Source organism: Anas platyrhynchos, chromosome 1, assembly GCF_047663525.1.
Source record: "Anas platyrhynchos isolate ZD024472 breed Pekin duck chromosome 1, IASCAAS_PekinDuck_T2T, whole genome shotgun sequence".
NCBI lineage: Eukaryota > Metazoa > Chordata > Aves > Anseriformes > Anatidae > Anas > Anas platyrhynchos.
In genome coordinates, this window is record NC_092587.1 from 172,755,898 (window position 1) to 172,779,471 (window position 23,574).

The 23,574-nt window shown below is 33.7% G+C and overlaps 1 protein-coding gene across 5 annotated transcripts in view; it reads right to left on the reverse strand.

Moving 5' to 3' along the window:
• The window catches only part of PCDH17 (protocadherin 17), a 93,115-nt gene that overhangs the window by 40,421 nt on the left and 29,120 nt on the right, over window positions 1-23,574 (reverse strand). For 3 of the 5 annotated variants that reach the window (XM_038172300.2, XM_038172217.2, XM_038172330.2), the window contains exons 3-4: window positions 23,481-23,539; window positions 23,164-23,336 (exon numbers count right to left, since the gene is read on the reverse strand). In XM_038172300.2, coding sequence (XP_038028228.1) covers window positions 23,164-23,336; window positions 23,481-23,539 — 232 coding nt within the window. Of the gene's footprint in view, window positions 1-16,644; window positions 16,809-23,163; window positions 23,337-23,480; window positions 23,540-23,574 lie in introns of those variants that run through there. The other 2 variants (XM_072032513.1, XM_038172255.2) reach the window with 2 other exon arrangements.

The window sequence follows — 23,574 nt, forward strand, 5'->3', positions numbered from 1 at the left end:
TATTTATTTTAAAGCTGTTACTCCTTATCCTATCATTACACACACCGGTCAAGTATTTGTCTCATTCAGTGTTAGCCAGAGAAAGGAAGAAGTGATGACAGCAGGAAAAAAATAAAATAATGAAATAAATAAATAAATAAATAAAAGAATCTGAATATCTAAATACTACGAATGTTCTCTGTTTTCATAAATCATACACTTAGTATATATACCTAGGTAGAACAAAATCTATAGAATAGAATAGAATAGAATAGAATAGAATAGAATAGAATAGAATAGAATAGAATAGAATAGAATAGAATAGAATAGAATAGAATAGAATAGAATATTTCAGTTGGAAGGAAATTTCAAAAGTCCTGTATTACATTACATCTACATCTCTACATTATATCTCATTACAAATACAGAGAAAGGAACAGGAATTCCTTATTTTTACCTCTGAAGATATTATTGTATGTTGTTGTTGTTTGTTTGTTTGTTTTTTATGTTGGATTTGACAGCAACTATCAGTTTGATAATCTCTTCCTGTTGTCATTAACATTATGTGCAAATCAGAGTGGAGGGAGCATGTATAATTGGCACAGAACAAGACAACTAGCTGTTTAAAAGGAAAAGCTACCACAACAGATCATACCAACAGCTCATATTTTCCACTGGTTCTCAATTCATTTTCAATGCCAGTTCAAGAACCTGGTCACAATATTTAAGGCTTTTATTGAGCAGGATGCATCACAGAATAATTCTGTGCTCACTACACAATGAGACAGCTGTGTCCCTCTAGGCCACTTTTGTGAGTGTGAAGCTCTCAAGACTAGAAGTAAAATGTTCTCATTTGATGACTGGCATTTGATGGAAAAGACACATCACCAGAAAAAAACAATGGCTCCAGTCAGATTCTCCTACACTGAGGAAGTAATCAAAGCCAAGAAAAATGAAAGTTAGCAACAATGGAAGCTAAACACCACTAAACAAAAACTGCCTTGTCTATAAGCTAGGGGTTGGAGGGGTTGGAAACCAGAACCTGTCATTAATTCCTCCATGGTTACACCAGACTTTACAGTGTGGTGTAGATCTACTAGGATGTACACCTTGCCTATGGCTCCATATCCACATATCCAATTCTCGTTGTTCTAATGGAAACTCAGGTGAAATGAAGACAAAAACATGAATTCAATAAAGTCATAAGGACCCATTCTGGACTTTGTCCCAATAACCAGCTGAACACAAGCAGGTCTCATGGTCTGAATACAAAGCTATTGTACACTGCGCTCTCAGGTCTCACAGGATGAATATAATGGAATCCAAATGATTTGGATTGCTAGTTCTCATAGATTGTGATAAGAGACATCTGGAAAATTGATTAAGGGGTAGGTAAAATCTGAATTCAATGGAATTTAGCATACTGTACTTATCAAAACGAATGTGCTGTATATTTCTTTGTCTTTTCACTAACAATATTACTTTAATATTTTTGACATCCTCATGTATTTTACAAGGAAACAGGAGTCTTTTTTTTTTTCCTTTCAGATGTTGCTACTGTCAATTTTTATTTATTGTTCACTGAAATTCACTCTCCTTGCACACTATTCTTACAAAATAGCTGGAAGAGCTGTTTTTCCTGTATAGAACAAGTGCCAGGATATGCTTGAAAAATTACACGTCTGACAGTCACCACGGAGGAAAAAAAAAAAAAAAAAAAGTATATCATGCTAATTCTCAGCATGCATCAGGGTGGAATTGAAGCTCAGCTGAACAAAGTTGCAGGTATCCTTGTCTAACTTTGAGTCGTTCAGCCTGACAGTGCAGTGTACCATAGCTTTACATTCAGTCCTTTTCTGTTCTTTGGGTAAGGAAAATCTGAATACAGGGCTCATGGCTTTGCTTGTGATTCTGTGAGTTTGTGATTCCATAAATTTCAGTTTTTACTTTAACAACTTTTAGAATAGAAACTGAAAGAAGCTTACTTTTCCTAAGGTTCCACATGAAGAATTTAAAATAAATATATATTGGAATTGAAGGTAAAATCTCTCAGATTAGCCGAGACTGCCGTCCTTCTCTAAGAAGCTGTGAATCCGTGGAGCTCAAATGTTGATTCCTTCTTTACAGATTCTTTGGCATGAATACCTTGAGTACTGTGTTCATCTCTGGGGCCCCCAGGACAAGAAGAACATGGAAGTATTAGAACAAGTCCAGGCGAGGTCCATGACTGAGGGGCTGGTGCACCTCTCCTATGAAGACAGGCTGAGTGAGTTGAGGTTTTTCAGCCTGAGAAGAGAAAGTTTCAGGGAGACCTTATAGCAGCCTTCCAGTACCTGAAGGGGGCCTACAGGAAAGCTGGGGAGTGACTATTTGTCAGGGAGTGGAGGAATAGAACAGGGAGTAAAGGTTTTAAACTAAAAGAGGGTAGATTTAGATTAGATACAAGGAAGAAATTCTTTACTATGAGGGTGGTGAGGCACTGGAACAGGTTTCCTAGAGAAGCTGTAGATGCCCTATGCCTGGAAGTATTCAAGACTACGCTAGATGGGGCCTTAGCAACCTGGTCTAGTGGGAGGTGTCTCTGCCCGTGGCAGAGGTGTTGGAATTTTTAAGATTCCTTCCAAATAAACCATTCTATAATTCTATAATATCTGTCTATACCATTTAATTACTGTACTTATAGCATCTGTATGTCTGGAATCTGTATACCCAGCATACCTTTGGTCTAACCCAGTTATTCTGACATGCATTTTTAAGCAAGATTCAGAAGTTAGCATAGACAAAAAACACAGATTTATGATGACTCTGACAAGTGGAATTTTCTTCTTGGATATTACTTTTTACCTTAATGAAAATTTTGTGTGAAAAACACAGTAATTACAAAAGAACATGATTTTTCTGCACTTCAGGGTAAAAGAGACTGAAAGCGTTTATGTGACCATAACATGTTACGTAACAGTTGGTTTTGGAGACTTAGAACCACTGTAGTCAGAGACTCCATAGTCTCTTTCTACAAAGGTAAGCTTTGAGGAACCTGAACAACTGTGAATATGGATGCATTGACAACATGCTTCTTTTGTATCTTCTGATTCTTCCTGTATCAGATACAGCTGTGAAGCTGTAGAAAACTCCACAAAGCTGTGGCAGCCCAGTTAGGACCCATGGTGAGAATGGATCCCACTGCAGAGATTTTTAAAGCAGGGCATCTGGTGGAGAAACAGCCTTAACAGCCTTTGATAAAACATCTCTAAGGTACACCACTGAACTTCAGAGCATGTAAGTTCATACATATCTGATTGCAAAGGAAAGTAGGCATGTCTGATGCAAGTAAGGGAGGAAACACTGGCAAATTAATCCTTATCAATTAAATGGGTGAATTTAAAGAAGATTTAATGTGGATGTTCTTATTCTTTTATTCTTATTTTTATTCCTATTCAGAATGAAATGCTTCTGATTCAGTTTAGTTTAGTTGACTTTAGAATTGATTTAAGCTTAGTCAAATCAGCTGTATTTTAAACACAAATGAAGACATCTATACAGAGATTTAGAGTGATTTAGCTAATCCACCTGTAATGCTAATTTGGACAAATTTTCACAGCTGCGCCAATGTAGAAAAAGACAAAAACATTAAGACATGCACTAGAATGGGAAAAACAGTGACAACATTAAACAGTGAAAGTAATAAACTGATGTTTGTATTCCTGAGTGGAATTCTGCAACAATAACTCATGAAAGAGCTCTAAAAATATCTTTCCAAGGGTAAGGAAAATAAAAATGACAGCAGTGTAAGGAACAGACCTAAAATAAGCATTCAATGTGCTTCATAACAACGTAACAATTAAAATGTCAGAAAAAAATGTTGTCTTTGATGTGCATCATCATAATGCATCATCATAAAGCAAAATGGATGTTGCTACTATGTGTATTCATTATTGTTATTTAACAAAACACCCATGAAGTGTGAGAATAAAAATCTGAAGGAACAGAAAATACAAAATAGTGGCACAGACTGAAGGCTAACAATATGATGTAATTTGATATCATTTGTTTGTTGTTTTTGTGTGTTTGTTTTCCAGAAAGAGGAGAAAGGAAAAAAAAAAAAAAAAAAGGAAGTAAATTATTTTTATTTGAACCTTATAACTCAGTATAACAACAAAGTCTCTTTCATATATATATATATATATATATATATATAACATTATGAAGAGACAGGCTTGAGTCAATTGAATCATAAGGGAAAGGTAAAATTCAACATGAGAATGAGACAGATATGGATCTCTATAATTGACTTGGTATATATGTGCTTTTCCTTTTGCCATCTTTCTGTCATAGACAGACTTATATATATTTTGGGGGTTGAAAATTGATTTAGATAAGATGATGGTAGTTAGTGACTAAGAAAATGTTTATAATGGATGTAACATATTCAAGAGGGATAGGAATTAAGTAAGCCAACACAGTAAAAATAAAATAAAATGTTGGCAACCTTTGAAAGTGTTGTGAAAGAGGCTTTTTGTTATAATTGTTGTGTTTATCTGTTTGTTTCTTTTCTTAAAGGCAAATCACAGGTACAGAAAAACATGCAATCTTAGGTGATTTGTCATCTACAGTAAACTCCCTATTCCAATTCAAAAAGGAAGAATGGTTAGAATAAAAGTTTACCATATTTGGGCAGAAAATATCAAAGAACTCCAACAAATAAAATCCTAATTGAACAGGACACACAAAGATTTGTAACCAGACCAAATATTTACTTGATTCTATATAAATCTTATTTTGTTGTTGTTGTTTTGTTTGCTTGTATTTAAAAAAAAAAAAAAAAAAAAAAAAAAAGAATTGCAGCAGCTGGTTCTAAGTGAGGAATCTGATGTAACAGAAATTTCACAGAGGAAGTGGAAAGAAAATACCCAGCGGAACCTAGAGTAATTATAAAGCCAAGATACAAATTACATAGGAATGATGAAGTACATTGCACTTAAAGCAGCTAGTCAAAGAGTTCACAAGAGGATAAATATTGCTTGTGTGATTTAGTTTTTAACATTCAACAGGCTGGGCTGAAAATATAATTATCTATGTGTTACACTGTAATGCTGGCCATAAAACACTCAAATTCAATGTCATTGTATAAAAGATAAAGACAAGAAATTGACTACAGTAACATTTAACTTCAAAAATAAGAATTACCTGAACATGACAAAGCTTTTTAAAAGGAAGTTGAAAAGGACGACTAAAAGACTAAATGCTTGCAGAGAGCATAACAAACTGCTTAGAGATACTGTATTAGAAGTTCAGAGTAACTGTATACCACTCATCAAAAACACAAAATGGATAGAAAAATATCCAGCTGTGTTGGGTCTGTCTAGGATGGAGTCACCTTTCCCTGCAGCAGCCCACACAGTGCTGTGCTCTACACTCGTAGCTGGAACAGCACTGATACCACTCCAGTGTTGTGTCTATTGCTGCATAGTGCTAGCACTACATCAGTAGTGCACTCCAAACCCCCAAGAGCCAGCAGGCTGGGGGTGGGCAAGTGATGGGAAGGGGACATCACCAAAACAGCTGACCTAATCCAATCAAAGGGATATTCCATAACACCTGATGTCACACTCAGCAATAAAAAAGGGGGCTCCCGTGGGGGAGGGGGCTGTCCTCCTGAACAACCACTATGTGTAAAGATTTGTAATTTGTCATTGTCACTGAAAAACCTATTAGGAAACAATTATTTAATATTTCTCCTAATGCAAGAACACTGCCAAAAATTATTAGATGGAAGCTTCAGTCAACGAAATTGTGTTTGTACACTCACCTAAGTAACTTGTGAGTGACATTGGTAGTAGGGTGACTGTTGGACCAGATGATCTTGAAGGTCTTTTCCATCCTTAATTCTATGAGATTATTACAAAAGCCATTATGGATGTGAAGGGTTCACAGTGCAATTTTTTTCTTCCAAATTCCTGGAAGAAAAATCCATCCAGGTATCATGCAATTTTATTTTATTTTATTTTATTTTTTGTTGTTTTGTTTTTCATTGATTCTCTTCCACAGAACTTTAAATACAGAAAAGTATAGTAAGCCTAAAGTCTTTGTTTAATTGCTGGAGAATGATTGGAAATTCCACAAGGTGACTCAGATGTTATGTTTAGGTGGATGATTGAGTTAACCTACAACTGTTATAAATGAAGTATATAAACATATACAGCTGCTCTAGGCTGGATGATGAGTGTTAATTTGTTAGCTGACAGAAACTTCCACATCTCAAGCCTTACTAGACAGTTATATTCGTATGTTTTTAAATTTCTGCAGATGTATATCTTCTGTATTAAAGAAAATGTTTAAATCAGTCTGGTATTTGCTGAATCAGTGCTTACACTGCATCTTCCTAGCAATTTTTTTTTACTCCTGCCTTCATATCCATTACTCTGAATGTCAGGGAGCTATTTTTTAAGTACTAGCTTAGTTCAGTTTAATAAAATGTATTGAAATATTTGTACCAACAAAAAAATTAAAAGAATTCTTTATTAAGATTTTTTTTTTTCATAAAATCAAATATATATGTACCTAACTGCATGACTAGTCCAGACGAAATGCATTTTATGGGAGTAGAATTTCGCAGTGGATTCTGCTATACTGATACGAAACAAAAGACAGATAGGATCAGGATTATGAAAAGTCACAGAAAGCATACGTGATTTTTATATATATCATGGAAGAAAAAATTGAATAACCAATGGAAAATTTAGCCCCCCTTTCAGTACTTTTTTAGTATGGTCGTTATTATTACAAAATTAGTGTTCTAAGCTGAATTTCTGTTTCAAAATCTGATCTCATTTATTCCTGAAAGCATAATACTTAACTATGCTTATAAATATGCTTATATTCTTACTTTTATTGAGATTAAGCTTTCTGATGACTTTCTATGAAATGAAGATTAAAAACAAACAAACAAACAAAAAAAACCCACAACTTTCAAATTTGCCGAAAGTGCAGTTCAATCTTTATCTGTGTGAGCCTTGTAAGAAAGTTCACTATTGTTCACTATATGTTTACTATTAATAACAAAGATAATGAGTAGCATCTTGTCAGAATCTATACTGTGAAGTATTTCTGGCAAAGCTGTGTCATCTGGAAGTGTGGGGAAAAAAAAAAAAAAAGACAACCCCAGTTATTTGACAGAAAGTGTTGTCATGAGTGTAGCCATATCACTATATATTTAGCTTAGCTTATCTCTTTTGAGGACAGGGTGTAGAAAGGTTAGTAGAAGTCCTTTTTGTGCCAACGTGCTATATCTCCAGCAGATGGCTTTGGCAGTGGAGTTGAGATAAGAGTTGCAAGTGTTCTTCTGCAGATAAACTTCACCTTGCCACCAATAATGGCACACACTACAGTGGCTGTGATACAAGAGGATAGAACCCAAGTATCTTAAGTAAATCTTTACTTAGATTAAATAAGATTGCTACTGTATGTTTATGAAATGCCAGTTGATGCTTAAATATATTTGCCAAGGATTAGCAGCTATTCCAGAATCCGTTGTACTTTAATGAACATACAAGAACTGCCTTAGACATAAGAAGAAGTTAACTTTAATAAGATCACAAGTTACTTCAATTCGCCAAGTGATAAAAATTTACTGAAGATTAACACTATGTAAGATACAGATATCTAATATAGAGGTTAATCCTTAAATAATATGTTTTTTATTCATCCTTTGGTATTTAATTAACATAAATTATAATAGCTCAGGAAGTCAGATAAATTTATTTTAATTTTAAGTACAGGTCCGTGTAAACTAAGACCATCCTTTTCCTTTTCTGTGAGTCATTTCAGTAAAGTATTTTGGCACGTAGGGATTTTTAGAAGCCAAAGTACAGGTTGATCTCAGAGTCTAACTTTAAATCTAACATGCTAGAATTTATTGCTTCTGGCACCAGCAATTTGGCCATACGAATTCAAGAGGAAAAAAAAAAAAAAAAAAAAAAAAATTTAACTAAAGCATCAGAAGCTATGAACAGTCACTCAGCTTTGTGAGTGAAGAAACTGCTCCCAGCTACACATACATGTATATGAAACATATACACATATATGGAACAATAGCTGTGCAAACGGAAATCATGTTTCTCAAATGAAAGAGATTCAACTAAGAAACATAGACATAGACACAAAAAAGTTGGGATAAGCAATGGCCAGTGTGTTAAAAGCTGCTTCCTGAATAAACATTAACTGCAATTCATCTTTCATAACTTCAACATCAGCAAATATTGAACTATGTCTGAGTTAATCACCTTTTACTGACAGTGGAAAGATATGAACATTTTGAAGGCACGATTCATGTAAAATAGGTCAAATGAATCATGCTCTAAAAGTGCCAGTTTCTCGCTTCATTAATTCTAAAGAGCTTGTCAACTAATTATATATATATAATCAAGGTATCTCAGATGCAGGTAAGACAATAGGTAAAATGACAAGATTCCTAAGAACTTGTGGACTCTTCTCTCCAAAAGTGTTGAAAATGTATAGGTTAGTAATGTGTTGAATTAATTGATGAATTTAGTGATGAATTAAGCTTTTTTTTTTTTTTTTTTTTTTTTTCTTTTTTCTTTTTAACATCAACTTTGACAACTTTGAGATACAGGTTTCCCACTTTCTCTGTGCTTATAGAGGACTAAATATATAGGAGAAACTCTGAGTCTTAGTTTTTGAAAGGTAAAATTTACTGAAAATAAAGATAACAAACTAGCATTCCCTGAATTTAAGATTAAAAAGTGTAATTTTTGCTGTATTGAACTTAAACAATTGTCTACTTTTGTTACATTTACCAGAGCAATTGGTTCTCAAATGATGATAGCAAACTGACCTTTAGTGAAAGCACTAAATTCCTAAATAAAATATCCATATTTTGAGAAAGTATTTTATTTTTGTTCAGCCACAAATGACATCATTCAGCAAAAGAATGCTGATACCTGACATTGGATAGGAAAGAAAAAAGGTAATGTTTAGTTGATTTGTTAGATTTAATGAATATTTTACTGTGTTCAAAATAGGCAACCCTACTGCCTTTGATGGACCTCCACTATGCAACAACAAGTACCTACCTAATATGGAATATATTATTCCGTATTAGTATTATTTAGTTGCAGCTGATCTTTGGGAAAAATAAAAATGTTGATCATTTTTTGCAGAGAATTAGTAAATTCAACAAAAGCATATTATCTCTGAGAGTTGAGCAGTTTTCCGGTTTCTTCTTCAAATCTGTGTTTTGATTACTTTTTTTTTTCCTCTTTACATTGTCTTCCCACACCTTAAGATTCTAAGCTATTTTTTTCTTGTTCCTGTAAATCTTTCTATCTATCCATACTTGTGCATGTCACAAAAATGAATCAAGTTTACAATGAAGAAAGCAGCAGGACAGTACTCATCTTTCAAGCATGCTAGTAGAAATACAAGAATCTTTTTATAATACACAATAAGCCATCTATTGTTGTCATGTACATGTGAAAAGATTAAGAAATTTATTAAGCTTACAATGGTCTGAAGTTCTACTGGCACTTGTCTTAAAGAATTTAAATAAATGTTTAGACTTTAAGTAGTAAAGACATATACATATATATACATATATATACATATATATACATATATATATGTATACATACATATATATATATATATATATATATATATAAATAGTAGAGCTTAGTTTGTCTTCTTTAACCTCTTTAAGTAACTCCTGAGATCACTTTCAAATATTGATGAATTAGCAATGGGTTAGCATTTCTAAAGATCACAGAGAAGATGGGTTCCAAATTATTAACTAACCTGTTTTTGAAAGACTACTATTGTGTCAAAATTCTATCAATGTAAACACATCTGCCACCCTCCAGATACTGAGGAAAAAATGTGAATGTACACAAAATAAAATAAAACATAGAAATACAAATAAATGAATAAAAATGAAATGTTAATAATAAAGAATGGATACATAAATATTTGAATGCAACACAAATATGAATATTATCAATAATTCCATACAAATAAAATGTATCTGTGGGTGAAGTTCACCATTTTTATAACTATATATCAATAACATGTCTTAAATATCTCATGGATTTTTCTTTCCACAATAAAAGCATGAAGACATTCAATTTCAAGATATTTATTTCGGAATTTCCCACTACTTAAATTCTATTCTTACTCTGAAATAATCATACAATGATAGCTGAAATAGTTTTACTGGATTCTTCCTAGTTTCTTCTAGTCAAATACATTATTATTATTTTAGTGTTTGGAAGGTGTAATAAATGTTAAATATAAGTGCCCTGAATTAATATAATACTGCTTGCTTTAGAGACAGTTGGAAGCTGTAATGCATTTTACCACACATGATGATGTGTATTTTGCAGTGTAATTCCATCCATATAAAAGTTTTGAGAATATCCTTATTTGTTTACTATAAGCCTGAATGCCAAAGGGGGGGGGGGGGGGGGGGGGGGGGAAATCCTATTATATGATAATCCCAGTGATTAATGGATATGCAGCATCAACTTTACATGATCTTTATTATTTTAAATTTTATGGTCATATTCATTAGTGCGCTTTATGGTACTCTGGAGAAGCAAAAAGCAGCCACAGTATACTGACAAGCTAAATTGGGTTTAGAGTTGTCCTGAAAGCAGTGTGGTCTGGAGTGGCTGGAGTTTACAGTATAGTTCTTTCTCCATCCCTCTTTGATCCACCAGCTTCCCCATTCAAAGAATCACAGAATCACAGAATTTCTAGGTTGGAAGAGACCTCAAGATCATTGAGTCCAACCTCTGACCTAACGCTAACAGTCCCCACTAAACCATATCCCTAAGTTCTACATCTAAACGTCTTTTAAAGACTTCCAGGGATGGTGACTCCACCACTTCCCTGGGCAGCCTGTTCCAGTGTCTAACAACCCTTTTGGTAAAGAAGTTCTTCCTAACATCCAACCTAAAACTCCCCTGGCGCAACTTAAGCCCATTCCCCCTCATCCTGTCACCAGGCATGTGGGAGAATAGACCAACCCCCACCTCGCTACAGCCTCCTTTAAGGCACCTGTAGAGAGCAATAAGGTCACCCCTGAGCCTCCTTTTCTCCAGGCTGAACAAGCCCAGCTCCCTCAGCCGCTCCTCATAGGACTTGTTCTCCAGGCCCCTCACCAGCTTCGTCGCCCTTCTCTGGACCCGCTCAAGCACCTCAATGTCCTTCTTATAGCGAGGGGCCCAAAACTGAACACAGTACTCGAGGTGCGGCCTCACCAGAGCCAAGTACATGGGGACAATCACCCCCCTAGCCCTGCTGGCCACACTGTTTCTTATGCAAGCCAGGATGCTGTTGGCCTTCTTGGCCACCTGAGCACACTGCTGGCTCATATTCAGCCGACTGTCCACCATCACTCCCAGGTCCTTCTCTGCCAGGCAGCTCTCCAACCACTCATCTCCCAGCCTGTAGCTCTGCTTGGGGTTATTGCGCCCCAGGTGGAGGACCCGGCACTTGGCCTTGTTAAATTCCTATGCAACCTGGGTAACAACCTGGTATTACTTGGTCATAACACTTTGACTTGAGAAAAGAAAGTATTACCTGACCTAACTCGGGGTCATGTTCAACACTGCTGTATTTTAGGACTTGGAAACAAAATTAACAAATATTTTAAACAAATTCTTTTAATGTGTTTTGTTGATGGTGGTTTATAATTATTGTTATTATTAGAATCATAGAATCATAGAATATCCCGAGTTGGAAGGGACCCATAAGGATCATCAAGTCCAACTCCTGGCACCGCACAGGTCTGCCTAAAAGTTTACACCATGTGACTAAGTGTACAGTCCAAATGCTTTTTAAATTCAGACAGGCTTGGTGCAGTGACTACATCACTGGTTTTAAGCATTATTTGGTTTTGAGCAAATACCAAGCATACAAAATATATCAGGCTGAAATTTTGACAGGAATTGATTTGATAAATTATTTTGCAGTTTTTGTTGTGGAGAAAATATTAGTCCTTATTAAGAGCATCCACCCAAAAATGACATGTTTATAGGATGCAATTGGCTACACTAAATGTAAAAAAAATCTACTGTAAGTAAAATATTCCTATAAAAGAGGAATGTGAAACTAGTACTTTCTGAAATTATTATGAAGGTAAAGTATTAATTCTATAAACCTCAGGGGGAATAAAATAATAATAATAATAGAAACTATTACTTCTTCAAATAAGAAAAAGCAAATTTAGATAATGTGTACACCTACATCATCTTTGTGTGAACTTTGCTTGCAACAACAAACTATCTCATAGACAAGTGATAGATTCCTCATATCAAAGTACATAACCTTGTACCTCTACTACCTGTTCAGATAGTAGAAAAGAAATCACATGTTAAAACCAATAACAGCGCATAAAGTTTGGGATTATTCATATTCATCTGTGCACCAAATCTGTGCATCAAATAGACACTTCCCATGGCCTTGCAGATTACAGACCAATTGCAGAAATCTTTCCTCAATATTGAAACAGACACAATTCCACTTGTCTTTCTGGTATTCTTGGTTTTTACTTGGGGATTTTAAGGGTTTGACTGTAACTAACTAGAGATATGTCCAATGGGCAACTGACATTATACTTTTAAGAACTGCATTTATTTGTTCAAGCAAAATTTGTTTCACATAATAAAATTCTGTATGTACAGATGGTAAAGTTTAAGCCAAAACTGAAAAAAAAAGTTGATAATAATCCAAAGTGCACATTGGATTATTTCCTATAAAAGTCCAAAGTGCACATCCCAGTAATATTTAAGGAGATTAAATTACAATTACATTGTAATATATATGTTCAGATAAATATATTAAATATATCTGTGTACACATGCATATGTGCATTATATGTGCAGTACCATACATTAGCAACTATATATTTAAAAACTTTGTTTTTTGAAATACCTATAGTATATTTTGGATTGTTAACTTTTGCTTCAAAAATGTACTTTCTCAGAACAAGATTTCTGATGAAATTAATTAAATTAATTTGCAAATTAATAAATTAATTTCCAAAATGAAATCATATTTGCAGTCTTTAAAAAGCCCAGACTTTTAAGGCTTTCAATTTTCAATATGTTTAAGATACAGGTTTAGTTTTTAAAAAAAGAAAAAAAAATCAGGATCATCAGTTAATATCTTTTTTTTTACACATGTGTACATATATTAAAAATACACATTACATATACACCAGAGGAACTATTAAAAGATGAAGGATTTTTTGACATTTACTCATATTTCCATCGATATTGATTTATATGAGACAATTTGTGGATATAAAACTGGAAAAAAATATGGTCGTAAATTAAAAAAAAAAAAAGTACATGTCTTAAGTAATTTATTTTTTTTTTTTCTGTGCCACATTATGACTTGGTTATACTGGGCATATGCTCCTCTCCATTTCATGCTGGAAGGGGAGCAGATGGAATTAAATACAGCTTGGCATGCAGCACAGGGGCAGCCATGGAACAGTACTTTTTAGTACCACACAGGCAATACCAGCTACATATACATTAGAGATGAAACACAAAAAAGGGCATGTCACCTTCAGGAAGGGGTAGTATTCAGGGAACATCTGTTATACATGCACTGTTCCCTGTAGAAAGAACTGAAACATGATGAAATATGCATCAAAAGTTCCCTATGCACTAAGGTACATTAAGTCCCTTTCAAACCATATGAAGCCCACTTGGGGAAGGGAGGTTATTTGAGTGAGTCAGCTGGAATAGAAAAAAGCAGCAGCAGGGAATGGAAACCAGCTGTTATGCCATTCTGGATATAAGGATGGGCAGTAGGCACACAGGCTGACACAATGCATGCGTATATCACTGATGTACAGAGAGTAGACAAAGTTTCACTGAGCAGTAATAAGCTAATCATGTTGCAGCTCTGTGTCTGAGCAAAGTCCTCGTTAAATGCTAAGTGCTATTACAGTATATCAGGGATTCTTGTTGTGAAGCACTGCACAGTCCACATTCGCTGCAATTCTCTCATGTGGTGAGCTCTTCCCATAAAAGATGTTTACAGACAAAAGGGTATAGAACAAGTCAGTGTAAATATTCCCTTTCAGTATGTTTTACTCAGGACTAGACAGTGCATCTCGCCCTTGCATTTAATTATGTCATCATATAAAGTGTTGCTAAAGTGGATCCTCTGGCCCTCAGTAGGTTGAAATAAATCTGGGTTATCACTAACAAATTTCACATGTTTTAGAAACCACTATGCAGAGGGATTCTTTAACATATATGGATAGCCAGCTTCAGTGCATAAATATAGCAAAGTTCTCCCTCATATTTAACCTAAACAGTTTTCCCAGCAAACTACAAATTAGTTAATTAATTAAATTTAATAAAATTAAATTTAAATAATTAAATAAAATTAATAGTCTATTTATGACAACTTTTTATACACTTTTTTATTTTGTTTATTTTAGTTTTATTATGTTTCCATTCAGTCTTTGTTCATTTAAACAAATACAAACTCTAAACAAAAAACAGTTCTTTCAGACTTCACCCATGGGTCATGCTTTGTAAACTACTGTTTTATGCTTTTATTCTAACTCCTCTATTTACTTTGAATTTGTTCAGATCTTCCTTAAAAATGCCCTCACAAACAGACTACAAAGGCTGTGTCACTAAATAGCATGTGTTGGAACTCTGGACTGAATTAAATTATACCGTTTCTCTCCCTCTAGAAACCTGGACATAGCAGAAAAGCAGTATGTACACAACAAAAAGGCCAGCAAAAGGACAGACTGGATTGTTGTATATAGAAATTATAAGATATTCTTTGTTCCAGGAAAATAAAATTCAGTTAATGTTATTCTAACTGAAGTATCACTAAATGGAATAATTAATTCCTGTCTCTTATTTAAGATGCTTCTGTTGATATGTTTTTCTCAGCTGGACATAAAACTGTTGATAACCAAAATCTAAATTCAGATTTCCAATTAATAGGCATTAGCTTTGGAGTAACTCCATGTAAAGAACATTCCTTCAATTTGGTAACAAGAATGTTGCTGGAATGTGCAACAGGATTGTGTGAAAACCTGAGTAATATCATTTTTTTATCATATCCATATATTTGTTGACTCTTTAACAGTCATACAATGATGATATAAAATTAGAAAGAGAGGATATAGAGAGAGAGAATATATAGAGAGAGGATATATAGAGAGAGGATATATATAATATATATAATATATATATATATAATGTATATAATTTACTTTTTATATAACTGAATAAACATTCACACATATATATTTAAACTAGAATTAATTAATTAGCTTAATTAAAAGAAAACAGACTAAGAAATAGAAATGGACTCCCTAGTCCAGTTAAAATAGTTTGTGTGATATTGTCTATTCAATACATTACTATATGCCCTAAAATTTTCATTAACAAAAGTTAGCATATCCAATTATGTTACAGGGAAATGTATAAAACCTGAAACAATGAAAACTATCAATTTTCTGATTTCCTTGTTTCAAAAGCTGTTGATCTTTCTATGCCCCTACTTTCCTATCAATTTATAAAAAGAATCTGAAAATAAAAAATGTTAGCTCAAGATAATGATTTTGACATAGAAGGGCTTCATTTTACTGGGAATAGAAAATCCTTCACTTGCTCTTCTAGTGGGAATAAAGTAAAAAGTTAATTTATGGATTCTAAGACTTCCAAGAACAAACTGCAGTACAATAACTGAGCTCAGCCCCAGGAAAGGCAGTGTCAAAACAGAGAGTACAGAAAGGAAGTGATGAGATTTAGACTAGTGACAGGGGAGGAATATTCTGTTTTGTTGCCTTAAAAGCAAAGCATGATGAAATGAGCACCATCAGTTATAGCATTCCAATGTTAAAATTTACACCTACATCTCAGATGTGAGACTCATGGTAACAGACTTTTGATCTTGAAGTGCATGATATTCATTAATTTGCAAATAAGCTCATCAAAGAAATCACTTCTGAAGCGTATTAACATTCTTGTTGGTATAGTTTCAGCCTTTTAACATGTCAGTAATAATATATCTAAATTGATTTGTTTGTGAAGTTTACAGTGAAATCAAGATACAGGGCAAAAATACAGACCACTGAACTAATCTGTAATTAAAAAAATAAATAGAAACAATAGGGGGACAATAAAATTACTTGGAAAATGTAGCATGACACATCAAATGGCGCAAAGATCACAATGTGCTGAATTATTATAGTCCTTTTTTTGCGTATGTCTCAGTGATATGTTTTGTGCGTGTACAGATGCAGAAAGTTCTTTCTGTATGTATTGAAAGTCAGTTATAGAAATTTCCCCCCTAATCTATGGCTAAGTACATTAATTAAATGTTGTGTATGCTCTTCACAAAACGTCACTGCTACAACATGATAATAATCTGCAAGATGATGAAACACACATCTGATTAAAAACCTAGTTTGGCAGAACTCAACTCCAGTTGAAAAGCAGGATAATAGGCAATAACAGGCGGAAATAATAGGCTAAGATACCCTGATGCAAAGTGTATTCACTGTCACTTCAGCTGCCAGAATGTTTGCACTGCTTTTCTGTTTTGTAACAATGAAGGCAGCTAAGTAAGTAGTCAAGGTATTAAGCTAATCCATCCCTTCTCCATTATGTTGCCACTTCACATCCTTTTCTGATTTCTGCTAGGACAAGAACCTGCTCCATTAGACTTTTTTTTCCTCACCTGGATAGCCTTGCTTGAACTCCAGAGCTGCTCGTATGACGAGATCCCACCATGGAGAGAAGCTATGCATGGGAACACTCTCCTTTCTAATGAGGAAGCATCAAACAAACTGGGCTCAGCTTCTAAACACATCTGGCTATCACCCAAACTAATGTCACAAAGTGCCACTCATGAACCTAGACTCAATATCAAAATAACTGACAGGTGGAAGTAAGTTCTCTGGTAGAGTAGTAGTTCTAAAAATAAAGATAAGAAGATATTCAACATAAGAGTAACAGAGGGGAAAATAATAATAATAATAATAATAATAATAATAATAATAATACTTTAATACTATGAGTAAATAAATTTGTAGATAAAGGATTTTGTCTTTATTTTTCCCAAATCCATCATATAATTTGCTCAAGAGTTAATGCAGCAACGGATATGTCATAGGTACTAGGTACTATGGGTACATGAGAAAGGTAATGACACGCATCTGTATAGCAAACGCAACTGACCCATATTCCTCAACTGAGCTCAGTTACTTAGGTTCAAAGGGGAAATAGTATTCTGGTCACTCAAAAACTGACATTACAGAACATTTGCATAGCCTTGCTCAGCCTATCTAAGCAAGTTGTGCAAAGACCTAGTCAGCTTTAAATTACTATTAGAGATTAAGGCACTAAAAATATCTGAAACTTTCCTGTGTACTCCACTAACTAAAAGAATGAAAAATATTAAAATTATTATTATTTATTATTATAAAAATATTTAAAATTTAGATACCAATGCAAAGACTTCACAAGAAGGATGGGACCATAATAACGTTGTTAATTTTCTTAAATTCAGAAGTACTGTTTCCTTGACCAATGTTCTCACAACAGAAAAGTAGGAAAGTGCTGACAGTTTAAATGTCATAATGATGATATTTTTTTATTTTTTTTTTAATGCACTGAGGGAGTCATCTAGCTAATGTAAATATTGCCTTATTCTTCATAGAAGTCCATAATTCTACAGATTTTTCAGTCTTAAATTAAAAGTTCCACTGTTAGAATGAGGCACAAATCAAATATCCACAGTATGTTGATGACAAACTTGGTCAAGAAGCAGTCTTCCTCCATAATAAGCTACAGAATAGATAAATTAGTCTTTGGCCTGTCTTAATCTTCACCCAAGACAACACATGTGTTTACATAAAGCAGGAAAGCTGAACAAACAAGTGAGAACTACATAGAAAAGGAAAAATAAATGGGGAAAAAAATCTCATTTTGTGTGGGCTACACCTAACTGTTTCCAGACTTACAGCTCTAGAAACAGGTATTATTAAGTCATATTAAATAAAAGGTGAGACTCTCAATGCAAATAAGTTGCTATTGTAGTTTGCCTAGAAAACACTTAATCAGATGAAATTGAAGAATGGATATTGTGTTCAAGCCCTGACATAAATCAGCGAGTGTTTTACCTGAGATTATTAGGGATAACTGAGTTGGAAGGGTCCTGGACATAAAGACTCCTAGGCGACATAAAGACTCCTAGTGGTGCAGTCTGACAGCTGTTCACATTCTAAGTACAGAGAGAATGCGATAAGAGATATTCTGTCCAGAAGAAAAAACACTACTGTGAGGAACTAATGCTGAATATCTCACAGGTTGTGTCAGCTCTGGGGGCACTCCCAGCCTCAGTCAGTTTCTCAGCATAGTCTTTCACTAGCTCTGAGAACTCGGTAAACAAATATTTCTCTAGTCTTCTTTTCCATTACCTCTTTAAATTGATGTACTCATAAAAGAACTCATCGTCCCCAATGGCAGAGAAAGAATTGATGACAGCAGAAATTTGATTGTTGAACTTTCCTCACTTATCAGTCTAGACTAATTCTCATTTAGTTAAACAGAATGAATATTAGTTATCCTAACACTAAAGCATTATAACAAGAAAATCAATTAATATTTCAGAAAAAAATATATACATGTATATATATTGCTAAAAAATCTGGTAATTTCTATTCCACTGCAGATGGATAATGCATGATACGAGATTTCAGAGACCTTTCTTTTTTTAGAAATTGAGAATATAAATGCACAAATTTCTTGAGTTTTGTTCCATTAACAAGTTCAGTGGACAAACTTGAGTTGACAGTACTCACAAATATGCTAAAACACTGATTAGACTGCTGCATGCAGGGAAGCATCAATTGTAATGCATGTTGTTGTTTTGTTGTGACAACAGAAAAATAAAATTATATTTTTGCGTGATATTTAATATCTCACTTTTTTTTCCTGAAGATTCACTCCAGCCCTTTTATCCTAGTCACTTATGTCTTAGATTAAAAGCATGCAGTCCTACAGAGAAACCTGATAAGCAATACAGGTTCTAGAGGAGTCTCTGACTCCAATGCTGAAGCTTTCTTTCAGTCTTTCTCCATGGAGATGTCTCTGGTTTTCCTTTATTCTCATGATTGTGCTACTGTTAAACAGGTAACAGCACATGCAGAAATACCCTCTCTACGGGATGTAGTGAACAGCAAGCAAATGTTCTGAAAGCAGGATGTGATGCAGTGATAAAGCAAAAAAAAAAAAACAAAACCAAAGCTGCTGAATTCATATATATGTTAAAGAAGTGGAAGAAGAAAGAGAGAGGTAAAAAAGGTAAAAGAGAAAAAAAAAAAGTAAGGAAGAAATACTGATGAAAATCTAAGACAATATATAAGCAACTGCAAGAAACCTCCACATCTCTAGTTTTGCATCAGTAAAATTATCATTATCAGATAAACATATTCAGGATTTACTAAGAAAAGTATAAAATGCTTTTTTTTCTGTACTGCATCCCTGTAGATATCATATTGTAATTTTTAGCTTTGGATATCTTTTCAAGGAACACAGATTTTTGCTGCTATGCATGCACAAACAACAGCAAAGAAAAATATTACTCAGTTAATCATCAAATGTGAATAATAGTGAATAATAGTGTGAATAATAGATAATACATCAGGTGTAACAGCAATTTTTATATAACAGATATTCAAAACTAATAATTCTTGTAAGATTTATAAGTAGGGTGATCTCAAACTGTCTGAATTAGTGGTGGGTTTTAAAGTCTCAGAAAGAAAACAGAAAAAAAAAAGTTAAACAAAACAAACTTGTCTAAAACTATTCTACTGAAAAAGTAACAGACACAACAAGCTGCTTAGTAAGACAACTGAATCAGCATAAGTAAGCTGATCAGAAACAGATATTTTTATGCAGAAAATTGCTTGGAATTTACGGGGGGGGGAGGGAGAGATACTTAACTGAAATAACTTAAAAGAGGCATACTTATTTCAACACAAGACTAACTGTCTTGTAATATTTAAATGTAACATTTAAAGGGTTGTCCTCCCACACACACACCTCCTCACCCTCCACCCCTTTCTTTCCATTAAGGCCAAGTGAAGAGCTTCCAGAAGCATTTCATAATGATAGCTGATTGGTGAACTTTCTCATTTGTGTTAATGTTTATGATCACCATTAGACAAAACTTGCTATTTAGAAATATTTTCCTTGAAATCAAATATTTTAATAGCAAAGTTTTTGAGGTTTTACATTGCTTTCACTATTTTAATGAAACTCATAAAATGAGTTTGCCTCCCATTGCATACCAAAATCATATGCCATTTATACAAATTATTTTTTCATATACTGTCTTATTTCTCCATTACTGATTTTCAAGCTGCCTAAGCAAGATTTGCTTAAACTTGTAGTTAAAATACTAGTACTGCTAAGATTCTTATTATTGCCCTGGGTGAAATTGGAATAATTACAATAGTGCCAACTACATACAGAAGATGTAGCTTCTCAAACTCAAACTTAACTCACTTGTTAAATTAGGAATATGAAATCTAGATCCTGACTTGACTGTTAAGACTGTTTATTTTTCAAAAATGTCACTGTTCTAACTGCAAAAGTTAAACCATTTTAGATATCTTTAAATTACAATAATCAAGCCAGAAACTTTGCTACAAAACAGTGAATTCCCATCCCTCAGCACAACCCAGAAAGATGACAGAATCACTACTTCTGATACTGCTTCAGGTGCTACTCTATAAAATTGTTTCTAGCAAGCTGTCCATCTCCTTTTCCTAGAGAACAATTTTTCTCTGAAGAAAATGCCATCTTTTTTCTACCCACAAACATATTTCTCACCCTCTGTCAACATGGCAAATGGCTAGGCTAGGCTAGGCTAATGACTAGAAAAAGCAATTTTGTTCATTATCTTTCAAAAGAGAGAAGTTACATTGGACTAAAAGCCCTAATCATACTATGCTCAATGACAAGTAATCATTGATTTCATTGAAAAAAACACATTGTGCTGCATTTGTTACAATAATGATCTGTAACCCCCATAAAGTTCTTACTGCATGTTCAGTTTTCATAATATGCCAATGACTTTATTACCTTACATTTGAGATGGAAGAGTACATACAAGTAAACAAATGGATGTCATTGGCATTTGTAATTACATTTGGGAAAAAAGAAGAAAAAAAAAGAAAGAAAGAAAGAAAAAGTTAGTTTATCTCTCAATGCTCATACTTTTTCTCAATAAAAAGAATCACATGAACACCTGCTGCTACAACTCAGTGGCTGACAGTACTTAGCACATAGTTCAGTGTATGTTTAATGAGAATGTGAGAAATTAATATAAGCCACCGATATGAGATGTTTCTTGATGAATGGGACTGCTTATATAGATATAATGGTAAGTGTAAACCTCCATAAACTCATATAGCACATATAACTCTGTGTCATAACGAAAATAAATAATAGGAGTGGTTGGCTTAATATGCTGACTAGTGCTCTTATATTTTGAGCAGTATTAGGCTTTATGCTGTTGAACAAACTTCAGTAAAAATTGAACTCTAGCTATACAGCATTTTTCTAAAATAATATAAATAATAATTAAAAAAATATATAGTGTATTGTAAATTATTTTCCTAATTAAACTTTTTGGATTTTAGAACTTCATGCTTTCATTGCTGTAATTTATTGCTTTATGGATAGATATTCAGGGAGATACAAAACTGAGAAATTTAGATAAACATTCAAAGAGCTTCTTAAAAAAAAAAAAAAAAAAGTCTAGTATTGCATCTTTATACAGATCAATGTCCAATTATAAGCAGAGAGTTGCTGTGGCAAAAGGTCGGGAAAAAATAATCTTTCTGGCATTTATTACTTGGAAAATAAGGTCATATGTGAGGTCTACCCTCAAGTACATACTGAATAAATTATACTGTAGTATTCTAAATACACAGCAAAAAATATATTGCAATCTCAACATAACAAAACAAAAAAAAAGTTGAACATGTATTCCTCATGATTGTACAACAGATCAGACTAGGCTAGTGACAAAAAATCTAGTTCCAATTAATCAACAATTAATAAAAAGCTTATAATGTATATCTGCTAAATTAAAAATGTAGCTTCTTATTAAGGCTGATTTATTTAATTATCTGTTAACTGTCTTTAACACTGAATCATCTTCCACACAAGCTAAACTAAAGAAAAGATATAAAACATTTCAAAATAATTCAGTAGTACACTTCCTTATTGATTATAGGTTATGAAGTAAACTGCATAAACACACACTGCTGGAGTGGCCAGGTTGTCTGACGCTAAATAAATAAATAAATAAATAAATAAATAAATAAATAAATAAATATTGTTTCTTTTGAAATAGAAGACCTTATAGTTAGATAAAACATATCTCTGAGGAAACTTTGTTTGAGCACTATTTGAAGAAATAAATATGCTTATTTGTCAGAACGAAGGCTTGCAGAGATTATTGTCATTGTCCTGAAATATGTTATTTGAGCTGTTTCACAGATACTCATCTTTGATATCTTCCTAGAAAATGAATGAAATTATACTAAAAATCCAATTAGTATTTGACCGTTCTCATGTTACTATTAATTGTGAAATCAACATTACAAATAGGAAAATTACATCCATGAAATGAAACACCTTCTGATCCATTTTTATTGTTGTCTGATATCCCAAGTCTCTTTCCTTTTCCTCTTCTCCAAACTACATGTGGAATGTAAATGACTCATTCTTTTATCTGTTGCAGTCATGTCTAGTTTCAGTTTTCAAATCACGCTTTGGCTGAAGAACAGTATATAATATATCACAGGCAATGCCAATGGAGATAAAGTATATTCTAATCATTTTAGAAAAGTACTTTTTTTTTAATCTGCTTTGGATTTAAAAAAAAAAAAAAAAAAAAAAAAAGGATACTTGTGGTTTCATTTCATGTTCATTCTGAAAGATACTGAATGTCTTTGCTCTGGGCTAGCTACAAGATTTACTGTTTTCTCTGATAGTATTATCAGAGGGCTATTCTACCCTGATACACTGCAATTGCAATGCTAATAGGTTTATAATGATGGCTTAAACTTTACGCTCTGTAAGCATTGGAGACTTCACTCACCTTGTTCAAGTGGCTGGCTTTTAGTTGAAGTAGTTTTCATCTTGAGTGCCTCCCTAACAGACATGTCACAGCAGGAGCCTTTGTTAGTGTCTTGGTCACTGTCAGCCTGATCACTGTCCCCATGCCCGCTGTCCCTCAAGCTGGCTCTTTCTGGATCCTTGAACGTGGAGCTACTGAAATACATATTTAAAAAGAGAGAGAAAAAGAGAGAGAGAGAGTTGTATTTACTTGTTCTAAGTTGAATTGTACTCTCTGGCAAAGCAATTTTGACAAGAATGCAAATGGGGAAGCCGAGAAAGTTATTTAATAGGCCTTACCTTTGAACAAACTGCTGCCTGCTGCCCATGTAATTGGGCTCTGCGGGAAAATTGTCTGTCTGCGAAAGAGAAGGAAAAAAATACGTATAGTTGT